Source organism: Aotus nancymaae, unplaced genomic scaffold (assembly GCF_030222135.1).
Source record: "Aotus nancymaae isolate 86718 unplaced genomic scaffold, 86718_ANA_hifiasm-v0.15.2.pri h1tg000019l, whole genome shotgun sequence".
NCBI lineage: Eukaryota > Metazoa > Chordata > Mammalia > Primates > Aotidae > Aotus > Aotus nancymaae.
In genome coordinates this window covers 31,243,600-31,258,790 of record NW_026988431.1, presented here as the reverse complement: position 1 = coordinate 31,258,790, position 15,191 = coordinate 31,243,600, and the positions used below count along the sequence as shown (strand labels likewise).

At 38.7% G+C, this 15,191-nt stretch overlaps 2 protein-coding genes across 7 annotated transcripts in view; one reads left to right on the top strand and one right to left on the bottom strand.

Annotated features, from left to right (window-relative positions):
- The window catches only part of MSL2 (MSL complex subunit 2), a 46,479-nt gene extending 36,986 nt beyond the window's left edge, over nucleotides 1-9,493 (top strand). The window contains exon 2 of the mRNA XM_021666637.2: nucleotides 5,653-9,493. Within this exon, the coding sequence (XP_021522312.2) occupies nucleotides 5,653-7,244 (1,592 nt within the window). The 3' untranslated portion in view covers nucleotides 7,245-9,493. The remainder of the gene's footprint in view (nucleotides 1-5,652) is intronic.
- Nucleotides 7,735-15,191, bottom strand: part of PPP2R3A (protein phosphatase 2 regulatory subunit B''alpha) — a 196,234-nt gene continuing 188,777 nt past the window's right edge. For all 6 annotated transcript variants that reach the window (XM_064378719.1, XM_064378718.1, XM_064378717.1 and 3 more), the window contains one exon: nucleotides 7,735-13,367. In XM_064378719.1, coding sequence (XP_064234789.1) covers nucleotides 13,244-13,367 — 124 coding nt within the window. In that variant the 3' untranslated portion in view covers nucleotides 7,735-13,243. The remainder of the gene's footprint in view (nucleotides 13,368-15,191) is intronic.

The window sequence follows — 15,191 nt, the reverse complement described above, 5'->3', positions numbered from 1 at the left end:
TTTTACCTTTTACTAGCAATATACAAGGGTTCCATCTTTGCCAACTTTTGGCATTCTGGTTTTGAATTTAGCCATTCTAATGGATGGGTAGTACGTGTGCCACGGTTTTACTTTCCCTAACAACTAATAATATTGATCATATTTTCATGTGCTTATTAATCATTCATGTATTTTCTTTGGCGAAATGTTTATTCAGATTTTTGCTTTTAAAATTATATTGTCATCTTACTGATTTCATTTTTTTTTTTTTGTTATTTTTGTTTTTTGAGACAGAATATTGTTCTGTCACCCAGGCTGGAGTGCAATGGTGTGGTCTTGGCTCGCTGCAACCGCCATCTCCCAGGTTCAAGCGATTCTCCTGCCCCAGCCTCCCAAGTTGCTGGGACTACAGATGCGCACCACCATGCTTGGCCAATTTTATTTTACATTTTTAGTAGAGACAAGGTTTTGCCCCATTGGCCAGGTTGGTTTCAACCTCCTGACCTCATGATCTGCCTACCTCAGCCTCCCAAAGTGCTGAGATTACAGGTGTGAGCCACCACGCCTGGCCTATTTTTTCATTAATGGTGTCTTTTGAAACACAGTAAATTTTTAATTTTGAGAAAATCCATTTTACTATTTTTTTTTCTTTTTGTGGATTGTGCATTTGATGTCACATCTAAGAACACTTTGGCCAATACAGAGTCACAGAGATTTCCTCCTGTGATTTTTTCCTAGAATTTCTGTATTTGGATGCTTGAACCCTCTGTCTCTCGTGTTCAAGCAGTTTTCTGCCTCAGCCTCCTGAGTAGCTGGGATTTTTGTATATGTTGTGAGGTACAGGTGTAAGTTTTTTTTTCCTTTTGGTGTTTGGATATCAAATTATTTCATATGATATGTTGAAAATACTCTCCTTTCCCCCATTGGATCATGTGGGTACCCAACAGATTGGTTGACCATAAATGTAATAATTTGTTTCTGGATTCTGAATTCTGTTCCATTGATCTATATGTCTGTACTTTTGCCATTACCATGCTGTCTTGATTACTATGGCTTTATAGTAAAATTCAGAATTTGGTAGTGTAAGTCCTGTAACTTTGTTATTTTTCAGAGTTGTTTTGCCTGTCCTCTGTGATTCCATATGAATTTTAGAATCAGTCTGTCAATTTCTTTCTTTCTTTTTTTTTTTTTTGAGTCAGCGTTTCGCTCTCGTTACCTAGGCTGGAGTGCAATAGTGTGATCTCGGCTCACCGCAACCTCCACCTCCTGGGTTCAAGCAATTCTTCAGCCTCAGCATTCCGAGTAGTTGGGACTACAGGCGCATGCCACCATGCCCAGCTAATTTGTTTTTGTATTTTTAGTAGAGACTGGGTTTCACCATCTTGACCAGGATGGTCTCGATCTCTTGACCTCGTGATCCACCCACCTTGGCCTCCCAAAGTGCTGGGATTATAGGCGTGAGCCACCGCGCCCGGCCTTCCAGCCTGTCAATTTCTTTAAGAAAAAACGCTGCCCGGGATTAAAGATTGCATTGGATTTACAGATAGATCAATTTTAGGGAAAATTGCCATCCTGACAATATTGATAATCTTCTAATCTGTGAATATGAAATGTCTATTTAGATACTCTTTAATTTCTCTCAGTTGTGTTTTGCAGTACTGACTGTAGAAGTCTTTGTTAAAGTTTTTCTAAGTATTTTAAGTATATTCTTGATGCTCTTGTGAATGGAATTTTTTTTTTTTTTTTTGAGACGGAGTTTCGCTCTTGTTACCCAGGCCGGAGTGCAATGGCGCGATCTCGGCTCACCGCAACCTCCGCCTCCTGGGTTCAGGCAATTCTCCTGCCTCAGCCTCCTGAGTAGCTGGGATTACAGGCACGCGCCACCATGCCCAGCTAATTTTTTGTATTTTTAGTAGAGACAGGGTTTCACCATGTTGACCAGGATGGTCTCCATCTCTTGACCTCGTGATCCACCCTCCTCGGCCTCCCAAAGTGCTGGGATTACAGGCGTGAGCCACCGCGCCCGGCCCGTGAATGGAATTTTTAAAAATTAATTTGTTAATTCCCAGCATATAAAATGGAAAATGCAGTGGACTTTTGTATATATTGTTTCTGCTATGACCTTGCTAAATTTGTTAATTGGTTCTAGTAGTTTTTGTGTGTGCATTTCTTGAGCTTTTCTCTAAGCAGAATTGTGTAATCCATTACTAAAACAGTTTTACCTGTTTCTTTTTAGTCTTGATGCCTTTAATTTTTTGTTTTGAACCTTACTGCACCAGCTACAACAGGTACTACTTTGAAAAGAAGTAGCAAAAGCAGGCATCCTTTCCTTGTTCTTGATCTTTGGAAGGAAAGCATTGTGTTTTATCTTTAAGAAAAACTGTTAGTTTTTTTTTGATGCCCACCACCATCAAGTTAAAGTTGTATTTCTAGTTTGTTAATGTGTGCGTGTGTGTGTTTGTGTGTGTGTGTGAGAGAGAGAGAGAATAGGTATTGTATTGTATGTTGTGAGATTCTCTTGAATGTTTTGTTAATGGATTTTGTTATGTTTATGGGAGATTTTGGTTTGTATTTTCTTTTGTCTGGTGGCCTTATTTTCAGAGTAGTTTGGCCTTTAAATATGAGTTGGGAAGTGTTTTCTCCTCCTCTGTGTTTGGGTGTATTTCTTTTTAATTATTTGTTAGAATTTACCAGTGAAGGCATTTAGCCCTGGAGTCTTCTTTTGAGGAAAATCTTAAGTAGCTATTTAAAACTTTTACTACAGGTCTCTTCAGTTTTAAAACCTTTTCTTCAGTCAATTTCGGTCATTTGTGTCTTTAAAGAAATTTGTCCATTTCATCTAAGTAGTCTAAAATTGTTGGCATAAACTTGTTCATAGGACTTTCTTAATTCTTCACATCTTGTAGGGCACTAGTGATACTCTGATCTCTTTCATTCCTGATTTTGGTGATCTGTGTTTTCTTTTTTACTTAGCAATTAGGATTTGGCAAACTCTTTGATCTTTTAAAGCAACCAACTTTTGGTGTTATTTACTTTTCTCTCAGGTTTTTCTGCTTTCTCTTTTATTGGTTTCTGCTCTAATCCGTTTATTTATTTATTTATTTATTTATTTATTTATTTATGACAATCCTGCTCTGTCATCCAGGCTGGAGTACAGTGACATGATCTTGGCTCACTGCAACCTCTGCCTCCCGAGTTCAAGCAGTTTTCTGCCTCAGCCTCCCGAGTAGCTGGGATTGCAGGCACTTGCCACCATGCCCGGCTAATTTTTGTATTTTTAGTAGAGATGGGGTTTTACCATCTTGGCCAGGCTGGTCTTGAACTCCTGATCCACCTGCCTTGGCCTCCCAAAGTGCTGGGATTATAGGTGTGAGCCACCGCGCCTGGCCTAATTTTATTTTTTTGAGACAGAGTCTGGCTCTGTTGCCCAGGCGGGAGTGAAGTGGCACGATCTTGGCTCACTGCAACCTCCTCCTCCCAGGTTCAGGCAGTTTTTCTGCCTCAGCTGCTGAGTAGCTGAAATTACAGGTGTGCACCATGCTTGGATAATTTTATTATTTTTGGTAGAGACGGAGTTTTGCCATATTGGCCAAGCTGGTCTCAAACTCCTGACCTTAGGTGATCCGCCCACCTCAGCCTCCTGAGGTGTTGGGATTACTGGTGTGAGCCACTGCAGCCAGCCTGCTATCATCTTTATTATCTGCTTTAACCTGCTTAGTTTGGGATTCCTATTAAGGTGAAAGAAAGGTTTGGTTATTGACTTGAGACCTTGCTTTATATAAATACACACACACACACCCCTTGCTTTATATAAATACATGTACACACACACATATATTTTTACTGTACATACACATATATACAGTATATTTTTGAAATGGGCTTAATATGTAGTTTTATTCAGTTTATGACTAAATATATTGTGAACATTTTCTCTTCAGCAGTTAAAAGAATTGCATAGCTTGGAGAAAACCTAATTTATTAAGCAATTTTGTTGGGGACATTGAGGCATAATTTTTTTTTTTTCTAAGGAGACGTCATTCTTTTTACATTGCCTTTAGAAAAAAAGGGGAAGTCCTTGTCTTACATAGCTTTCTATAGATGATGGAAACTTGCCCTTCATTTAGCCTTTTAACTTGCTTCTCTTCACCTACCTAATCACCAGTCAAGTAACCCATTTTATGTTTTCCAGCCCCTCTCTCCCATTTGCTTCCCATTCCCTTCCACATGCAGACAGACTTCCTTTACTAGCACTCTGGTTCCTCTCCTTAAAGAGGCTTTTTTTCCTTTTAAAGAGACTAATTGATTTTGATCAACTCTACTCAAAACTGTATCCTAAGTTCCACATTAGGATTAATCTTTAGTAGTCTGAAGATGTAATTCAGTTGTTTAACATATTAAGAAGACCTTGGTAGAATTACATGTATAAAGAAGTACTGGACTTGGGCACAATGGAGGTATGGCTGACTTTGAAAAAAGCAGTTTTTTTGGAGGAGGGCAGAGCAAAGAAGTAAGAAGTAGTTGGTACAGTAAGGAAGTGTTAGAGATCATTATGGAAAAGTATTCATTATTTTAAAGCATAAAAGTGGTACATGCAGACAGTGGTAGTTCTGGAGTCTCGGTAGACATGAGGTGCTCATCCATCACAGGGCCATCACAGCCAGGTAGAAATGCCTGAGGAAAGCAGTGGAAGTGGTCACACCAGCATTTAGACATGGAACACTTCTTCGGCAGCCAGGTGCCATGGGGTGCAGACCCTCAGTTCTCTTTGCTCCCATCGTGCTCACAGTTCTGTCTGTAGAAGGAGGAGGGGCAGGCATAAAAGGACTCCAGCATGCAGGTTCAGGCAGCAGTTCGCTCCTTACTGTCCTGTATCCCCGTGGGCAGCACAAGCCGGGAAGACTGAGGACAAATTCCAGGCTCCTCCTGGGGCCGAATGCTGTGATCTCTGAAAGCCAGGTTTCCCTGAGATGGATGCCACTTTCTTTTTTCAAATTTATTTATGTATTTTTTTTGAGACGGAGTTTCACTCTTGTTGCCCAGGCTTGGAGTTCAATGGCGCGATCTTGACTCACTGCATCCTTCGGCTATCAGGTTCACTATGTTGTAGCCTTACCATGTTGTGTTACGTTAAGGTTCAAAAGATTTTTTTTGTTTGTTTTTGAGACTGAGTCTTGCTTTGTCACCTGGGCTGGAGTGCAGTGACAGGATTATGGTTCACTGTAGACTCGAACTCCAGGGCTCAAGCCATCCTTGCACCTCAGCCTTCTGAGTAGCTAGGATTACAGCCACACGTCACCACACCTGGCTATCCAAAAGATTTTAACCCTAGTTTGTGCTTTTGGTGTCTGATCTTCACCTCTTCAACTTTATTTTTTATGGACTTTGGAGGAAGAGGATAAGAAGGTAGACCAGAACATATTGCTTGGAGAGAGACACACAGAATCAAGGATCATTTTAGTTTGAGATAAAGGAATGGGGAATATGGCATGAAATGAAGTGAGCTAATTGAGGATTCTTCCATTTCTTCTAAGATAATATTTTTTGTTAATCTGGTCTAGTGAGTTTAGTTCGTCTTAATTTTGACAGATTACTTATGTCATCTAAACTTCAGTTTATGAAGTGGTAAATTTATTTTACTAAAATCTTTGCTTTCCTCCTTCTCCCCCTTAGGACATTTGCTACAAGATCCTATTGCACCCACCAACTCCACCTGCCAACACTATGTCTGCAAAACTTGTAAAGGCAAGAAAATGATGATGAAACCTTCGTGTAGCTGGTGCAAAGACTATGAGCAGTTTGAGGAAAACAAGCAGTTAAGCATCTTAGTGAACTGCTACAAAAAACTGTGTGAATATATAACACAGACTACACTGGCACGGGATATAATAGAAGCAGTTGACTGTTCTTCTGATATTTTGGCTTTGCTTAATGATGGATCATTGTTTTGTGAGGAGACAGAAAAACCCTCAGATTCATCCTTTACTTTGTGTTTGACACATTCCCCTTTACCTTCAACCTCAGAACCCACAACCGATCCTCAAGCTAGTTTATCTCCAATGTCTGAAAGCACCCTCAGCATTGCTATTGGCAGTTCTGTTATCAATGGTTTGCCTACTTATAATGGGCTTTCAATAGATAGATTTGGTATAAATATTCCTTCACCTGAACATTCAAATACGATTGATGTATGTAACACTGTTGACATTAAAACTGAGGATCTATCTGACAGCCTGCCACCTGTTTGTGACACAGTAGCCACTGACTTATGTTCCACAGGCATTGATATCTGCAGTTTCAGTGAAGATATAAAACCTGGAGACTCTCTGTTACTGAGTGTTGAGGAAGTACTCCGCAGCTTAGAAACCGTTTCAAATACAGAAGTTTGTTGCCCTAATTTGCAGCCAAACTTGGAAGCCACTGTATCCAATGGACCTTTTCTGCAGCTTTCTTCCCAGTCTCTTAGCCATAATGTTTTTATGTCCACCAGTCCTGCACTTCATGGGTTATCATGTACAGCAGCAACTCCGAAGGTAGCAAAATTGAATAGAAAACGATCCAGATCAGAGAGCGACAGTGAGAAAGTTCAGCCACTTCCAATTTCTACCATTATCCGAGGCCCAACACTGGGGGCATCTGCTCCTGTGACAGTGAAACGGGAGAGCAAAATTTCTCTTCAACCTATAGCATCTGTTCCTAATGGAGGCACAACGCCTAAAATCAGCAAAACTGTACTTTTATCTACTAAAAGCATGAAAAAGAGTCATGAACATGGATCCAAGAAATCTCACTCTAAAACCAAGCCAGGTATTCTTAAAAAAGACAAAGGAGTAAAGGAAAAGATTCCTAGTCATCATTTTATGCCAGGAAGTCCTACCAAGACTGTGTACAAAAAACCCCAGGAAAAGAAAGGGTGTAAATGTGGGCGTGCTACTCAAAATCCAAGTGTTCTTACATGCCGAGGCCAACGCTGCCCTTGCTACTCTAACCGCAAAGCCTGCTTAGATTGTATATGTCGTGGCTGCCAAAACTCCTATATGGCCAATGGGGAGAAGAAGCTGGAGGCATTTGCTGTGCCAGAAAAGGCCTTGGAGCAGACCAGGCTCACTTTGGGCATTAATGTGACTAGCATTGCTGTGCGTAACGCTAGTACCAGCACCAGTGTAATAAATGTCACAGGGTCCCCAGTAACGACGTTTTTAGCTGCCAGTACACATGATGATAAAAGTTTGGATGAAGCTATAGACATGAGATTCGACTGTTAAATCAGTGGGTCTTAAACCTACTCCTGGTAGGGAAATAGCTACAGTTTTACGGCAGCTATGGTTCTGTTGGTTTAACTTGCCGGAGCTCCTGCATATAGATCACTTGTATCAAGTGTTTTCATTGCTAAGTTATATGTGTTAGTGTCGGGGAAATAGTTTGCAGATAATGGAGGAGTAACCCTACAACTATATGTCCTTAGTTCTTACAGAACCTTATAGTTTGAGAACAAAGCTGATGCAACTGATTTATACAAAATGAACTTTGGCAAGGAAAATAACATTAACCTCATTGTTTATGGTCATGCTTTGTGCATAATCAAAGTTTATGATTAAATGTAAGGAAGTGGTATCTAGTCAGTCCATAAAGATTGTGCTAATTTTTTTGTGGAAAAGTAGCCATTAGTTCAGGAAATTCAGTGCTGCCTTCACATGGCATTGATGTTTCTACTGTTGGAAAGCTGATGTGTCCAGTTCAACCTTTGTGCTGACATCATACCATTTCTGATCATGAAAATTGGCTACTGGTGTATGTAGCAGTTCTTAAATCAGCAGTATTATGAAAAAAAATTCCCCCCTCATTAGAATGTTTAAGAAATCTTTTAAAAAGGTAAACTGAAACTCTGTCAGACTACAAATGTTTAGCTGTTTCTCATTCATTTCTAGGGGAAAAAAATTCTAAATCCCTCCTTCACTTTGAGCAGTGTTCTAATTGGATAAATGAAATGAAGGAGAGTAGTTTTATTCTGAAGGTAATTGAATTTAGACTATATAGTATGTGACAGAGTTTTTTAAAAATTATAAAAATATTTTATTTAGTAATTGGGATTTACTTAAAATAATTTCAGAATAATGCCCCCAGACTTACCCAGATTTATGTATTGTACTTATTGCCACTGGCCGCCACTTTGATATTTGTTTTTGCTAATAGTTTATTTGCCACAGTCTTTATTTTGAATATGCTCCTTTTTTTTGGATGCTGTTCATTATGAAGGCTTCTTTGTAGAGGCCTAATAAACATGCCTTTTTATGAAGCCTGTGCATTTAGGTAGGTTGAAGCTAGGAGGATTTTCTTTAGAATGCTCTTTTGCATGTAAAGCACAAAGTATGTTTCAGTTTAAATGCACTTCTTCCCGTTAATTTTTATGGGGAAGACAAGTGAGTCACAAACATTCTGTTGAAGGGAAATCTAGTCAGTTGCTTGAAAGAGCACAGCCCAAATAAAACAAGGACTGACTAGGTGTAATGAAATAATGATTTAAAAGAAGAGCTGCAGCTTTGACAGTGCTTATTTAAAGAAAAATACTGCTGGAACATTTCCAATTTCTACTACGTTCACCATCTCTAGTAAGATCTGACATATGTTGAAGTTATGTTTTGATTTGGCACACAGCATGTTCAATGATGGTTACTCGCCTAGTACAAGACATGGAGAAGAAACCTTTGGACACAAGAGCAGATGACACCTCCTTCTGTTTTGTAGTGTATCCTGGTGTCATTTTCTGTGAATGTGGTCAGGTAGAGATGTTTTTGTTGTTGTCGTTGGGTTTTTTTTTTTGTTTGTTTTTTGTTTTTGGTCTCTTTTGGTGGGGTGGGGGTGGGCTAAAGCCATAGGAAGAAAAATGTGATGTATGTGTCCAGTATGTACTATTTTGTTTTTGTTTTGCAAGAAGAGTTGAACTATTTTTGATAACAAGAGTAAATGGTGGAAAATGCTTCTTAGTTGTCTTGTCTTTATTTGCTTTCCAAGATTTGGAATTTTATTTAATTCCTTTAAATGTTAGCAGTGTCTTATGAAACATGTATTTACCTAAAGTTTGTAACAGTTTTGTGTTGAACCCAGATGCCCTGCTATATAAAGTTGTAAATTTGTTCTTTTTTCACTAATGATCACTGCAAAAATGATTAGAAATGAAATTGTACACATGGATGATGAGGATATATTTTGCAAATCGACCAAACTTTCTAATATTACGATCTTAAAACTCATAGAGTACTTTATTGCTTCCCAAGTTTGATAATCTTGTGGTTTTTTTTTTTTTTTTTTTTTATGCATGGGAGGTTGGCAATATAGACAAAGTGGAAATCATTAGTATGTGAGGGCTTTGATTGTTATGTAATATTGCCAATGATGAATTCAGGTTGTTTTTAGCACAAGTTTCTCTTTTTTATGCTGGTATTCTCACTGCCACATTTTTGGAAACCTGTATTACACCTTAAATCTATCAATAAATGATAGTTTTCTAATTCTATGTTGTAGCATACTGAGGAGTTTGGGATAGCATGCTCTGAATGGTCTGTATTATATACATCTGGGGAAGAGTAATTACAGTGCCTTGATTTTTGTATTGTTTTTCTTTATATTACAAGTTATTTAGGAATGCTGACAAATGGCTAACGAGGGATGATTGAGAGATTATTACTGAAGTAACCGGACTTACTTCATCAGGATTTGAAACCACCAAAGAACAGCAGCATTTAATATGACACATCCTGAATTGTTGAGTCCTTGTTATTAACATAAATGATGAAATGATCTTTTTACCTTAGCTAATAGTTTTAGAGCTGACAATTTTATCTTTTTGGTTAGCCTTTTTAAGTGTGCATTTCCATGAGGAGGTGTAGTATGGTCCTGGGGATAAATAATTTCATTTATTTCATTGAATGCTAAGTTAAAACAATTCCATAGTGACCTTGTTGAAGAAGAGTAAAAGTTTTATGGCAGTCAGATGAAAATTAAATTGTTCCTAACCATATCAGAGATAACAAATATAAATGCTTTAGAAAATACTAAGTTCAAAGTGTAATATTTGAACTGAATCTAATACTTGGATGGTATTTTGTACTTTTTTTAAAATTAAAAGCTGGGTACAGTGGTGTGTGCCTGTAATCCCAGCTACATAGGAGGCTGAGGCGGGAGGGTCACTTATGCCCAGAATTTTGAGTCCAGCCTGGGCAACATAGTGAGACCTTGTCTCTCAAACAAAATTTAGGTAACCCAAAACACTCAGTTACACATTCTTTTAAAATAATGCATTATAGATGAGGCTAAAGTCTGTCTTGACTCCTGTGAATTCCACCTCATTCCCAAACCCTAGTCCTCTTCCCTATGCCTGGAAGAAATCATTTCTCAGTATTACTACAAAGAACTTTCTTTATAGTTTTCACATGGACTCAGAGTTATTCTCTGACATTCAAGCTTGTTTACAGTGTTAGTCTTGCAGACATAAAAATGAGGTGCAAATGAGATTAAATGCACAAGTGTGTAGTAATTACCTTAATGAACATGATTCATATTTGACAACTTTATTTAGTTTTGCTAAAAGGGAAAAACAAAAACAAAAGTCATGCAGCCGTCTCCAAACACATCAAAAAGCTGAGCAAATCTCATTTGATCAATCTAGAGTTTTACAAACACTTTGAATGGTACACAGTGACATAGGTAAGATGCAGGGAAGATATATGGAACTTTGTTATTAGTTTGATTACCTTGGTAATGTTACGCTATTAAACTCATTTCTCATTGAATTAGCATTAAGGTCATGATAACCCTCAGCTTTTATCAAGGGGCCTGGGATATTGTAACTTGAAAATTCCAGTTTGGCAGTAATGATTATATTTACCATGATCTTTACCAGAAAGTCAAATATATTCTACCTTAATCCCTCACAATTCACATTCCTTGCATTCAGCTCCGAGAAGGGAGTACAATAAAACACATTCTTACAATTCCTGAAAATGTGATAATGTGGGTAAACTATTAACAATAGTCCATCTTAAATGGAATGGTATTGATGACTATACTTTTATAATAATTAGAGACTTTTAAATATGTAGGGTCTTGCTCTTGTTGCCTAGGCTGGAGTACAGTGGCATAATCATAGCTCACTGCAGCCTCGAAGTCCTGGGCTCAAGTGATTCTCCTGCCTCAGCCTCCCAAGTTGCTGGGACTACAGGTGTGCACCACCATGCCCAGCTAAGTTTTTTTTTTTTTCCTGTAGAGACAAGAGTTTCACTATGTTGCCTAGGCTGGTCTTTACTCCTGGGCTCAAGTGATCCTTTTCCATTGGCCTCCCAAAGTGCTGGGATCACAGGCGTGAGCCACCATGCCCAGCCAGTAATTAGAGACTTCAAAAACCAGATGTTGATCAAACTGAAAGCAAGAGGACTTCAGTAAGGAGACCCAAGGTAAAAAAGTAAAGCCAAATAGTTAAAAAAATGTATATTGTAAAACTGAATTTTATTTTTACTTTTTGGTGAATCTGATTAGTGGTTTAGATCATTATGGATAATAAAACATTTAAACCATATCTGGCTTCTAAGAAAAGTATTTTTTTTTTTTTTTTTTTTTTGGTATTTCTATCTGAAATAATCGTTTTTCTTCCCTGGTAAAGGCTGGATGGGATTGGGAGGAAATTTCATTTATCACATAAATAATCTTAATCCTAATAATTTATCAATGTGTTTATGTTATTGAATATTGTATTTCCTAAAAATTGTCATTTCTAAGCTTTTAATTTTTTTGTATGAACTATTAAATAGTTGGAATAGTTACTGCTTTCTGTAACAGTTAAATGGAAGATTAGTTCTAATCATGAAGTTAAAGTGACAAGAAACAGGAGATTGGCAGGCAGGATTCCTAGGATTAACTCTTACTGTACTAGTTCATAATGTATTTCCTAAATTATCTTGCTTTTTGCCTACCATAACCCAAACCCAAGGTTTATTTCACTGCTTGGCCTTTATGCCAGCAAGGAGGGAACCAATTTTTGACACTTTCAGAACTAGTTAAAAAAAAATTTAGGGGAAAAGTTGATGACTGACAGATGGATATTAAGTTGCTTGGAGGTTTTACTTATATCAGAAGTATCCTTTTTAACAGCTTCTCTTCAAGGATATCATAGGATTTGGCTGGACTGTGGCCTGCTGAAAAATTTAGGATTCTGCAGTGAATACATCTACAACTACAGTAAATATAATAGCTTGCTTTTATGGGTGTATCACTATTTTCCATTTCCTTGGTAAGGAAGTGGATGAAATATCTGGAGTACTAGTTTTTCCAACATGAAGTAAGGAGTAACGTTTAAGATAGGCCTTTATGATTAGCTAGTCTAATTCTGGGAGAAAATTCTAGTAAGAATTTTAATGTATAATTATTCCTTTATGTCTTCAAGCAGGCCTTCTGAGTGAAAACAGTATCACATAATTTGGAGATTAAATACATCATTCAGTAATTCATTGAAAAAATAGTTAAAAGGGCTTTTTCCAAGAAGTATGAGTCAAATTCTGTACTTGTCTTCATTTAAGAAGTTTTTTTCTTCAGATTTTATGTAAGATCCACAGTTAGGACAGGGAGGTTACCAGAGCTTGCCAGCAACGATGGAAGGCCCAGTGGTTACGATACCTGAGGATGTAAAGTGACTAGTGGTTTGGCAGTAACCGTGAAATTACATTAAGCCAGGTAAGTTCAAGATCTTTGAACTCCAGTACACATATAATTAAAAGAAGTCTCTGAGATGTTTTGGCAGTGCTTTTATTACTAGGGCTAAGTCAATTCTGGAGGCCCTTACTACTATTTCAAGTTCCAGAATTTTTTGACTCAAGTTTTCTGCAAGTGAAGGTTTCTTCTAGGCTCCATAGGAGCCTGGAGGGGACTCACGGATGCCAGCCAACACAGAGGCAACTTCAGTCAGCTTCTGTGCAGAGAACTGTGCTTGGCACTGTCCCCAGGAGATCCTTGGTACATTCAAGGGTGTAGAGTGCTGACTTTGGAAGGCGATGGTACCACTTCTGAGGAAAAGCTCTGTAAGAGGTTTGAGGCAAATTGGAGGAGTCTCCTAAGTTAAATGTGTATCCAGACCTATTGCTTAAAAACAAAGTTCCTAGTACAGATACACACTTGGAGAAATCAAAGTCTTTAAAAAGCAGTATGCAAACGAGAACGTCTCTTCAGAAGAAAGAAACATTTAAAATACACATCTTTTCACTGCAGACACTGGCAGCTATTCTTCATCCACTGAATGAAGTTTTCCACATTTCTCTGGAAGGCTTGCACTTAATATTTTATTGCCTTTGTTTCCAAATTCAGAGGGTGAGGCAGCTTCTTCTGTTTCATAATCTTCAAAGCTGAAATAAAGCAAAAGTGAGTTACCTGATTAAAGTTTCAATGTTTGGGTAGAAATCAATATGGCAAAACCTTCAGTTGCTAAATGGAGGCTGTGAACAATTGAACTGCACTGAAGGAGACAACACTGTACAGCAGAAAACATTCTTTCTGTTCTTTACAGCGTAAGTCCGTGTCAGAATTTGTTGAAAATGTTCTGTATCAAGCTTTCCCTGGGGCTGGTGGGAGAATTACAAATGGTATTAGGTTAAGAAAATTTGAGGTCTATAAGGTATGATGAGCTTTACATGGCTTTTCCTCATTAAAGTGGTTTTCACGAGGCGGGTGGATCACGAGGTCAAGAGATCGAGACCATCCTGGTCAACATGGTGAAACCCCGTCTCTACTAAAAATACAAAAAAAAAAAAAATTAGCTGGGCATGGTGGCGCGTGCCTGTAATCCCAGCTACTCAGGAGGCTGAGACAGGAGAATTGCCTGAACCCAGGAGGCGGAGGTTGCGGTGAGCCGAGATCGCGCCATTGCACTCCAGTCTGGGTAACGAGAGTGAAACTCCGTCTCAAAAAAAAAAAAAAAAAGTGGTTTTCACTCAGAATGGCAAAGTTTTTTTTTTTTTAAGTTGGAGCCTTGCTCTGCCACCCAGTCTGGAGTGCAGTGGTATGATCTTGGCTCACTGTCACTGCAACCTCTGCTTCCCACGTTCAATTGATTCTCCAGCTTCAGCCTCCCCAGTAGCCAGGACTACATGTTTCCACCACCACACATAGCTAATTTTTGTATTTTTAGTAGAGACAGGGTTTTCACCACGTTGGCCAGGTTGGTCTGGAGCTCCTGACTTAAGGTGATCTGCCTGCTTTGGCTTCCCAAAGTGCTGAGATTACAGGCTTGAGCCACTTGTGGTGGCCCAGAGTGCAAACTTTCTCAATTCTCAGATTGCTTTATAGCTTCCCTTTGTGGCTCCAAGCAACACAAATAAATGTTCAAGTGTGTAGGTGGAACTGACTAAAAGCTGGTTCATAGATTTCCCATCATTCTACTTTGTAGAACTCTACAGCATACCTAGACCTAGATGTTCATCCTGGGAAGATGTCCTGCTAACCCTTTTAGGTTTTGCTGGTATCCCCTAAATTGTGTATCCTCCAGGCTACCCCTAAGATTGGCTTTCAGCAGAGATGCAATATTTTTCTCTTGGAAATGATGTGGCTGCCTAAAATATATTGATAAAGATTCTGAGGCTATATGTCTGAGCCTCAGATGTAGGTAAGTACATCAGAAAAACACACATCGATTAGCAATGTCTTACTGTATTTGACATTAGTGGCTTAGACCTTGCAGGGATCTCCCAAAATATTTAAGCAGAAATTTGTGGACATAACAGTCCATCAAAAAGGTACAAAGACCAACTAGTGAGGGAAAATATGCTGAGGTAGTTATATACAGTAGATGGCACCTATTCAAGTTTCTAAAACTTTTTTGTGTTTTAATTTTTTCTTTTGAGATGGAGTCTTGCTCTGTCGCTCAGGCTGGAGTGCAATGGCATGATCTCAGCTCTGCCTCCCAAGTTCAAGTGATTCTCCTGCTTCAGCCTCCTGAGTAGATGGGACTTAAAGGCATGTGTCACTGTGCCCAGCTAATTTTTGTATTTTTAGTAGAGATGGGGTTTCACCATCTTGGCCAGGCTGGACTCAAACTCCTGACCTCAAGTGATCCACCCATCTTGACCTCCCAAAGTGCTGGAGTTACAGGCAGGAGCTACCATCCCGGTCAATGTTTTTTTTTTTTTTTTTTGAGATGGCAGTCTTGCTCTGTTGCCCAGGCTGGAGTACTG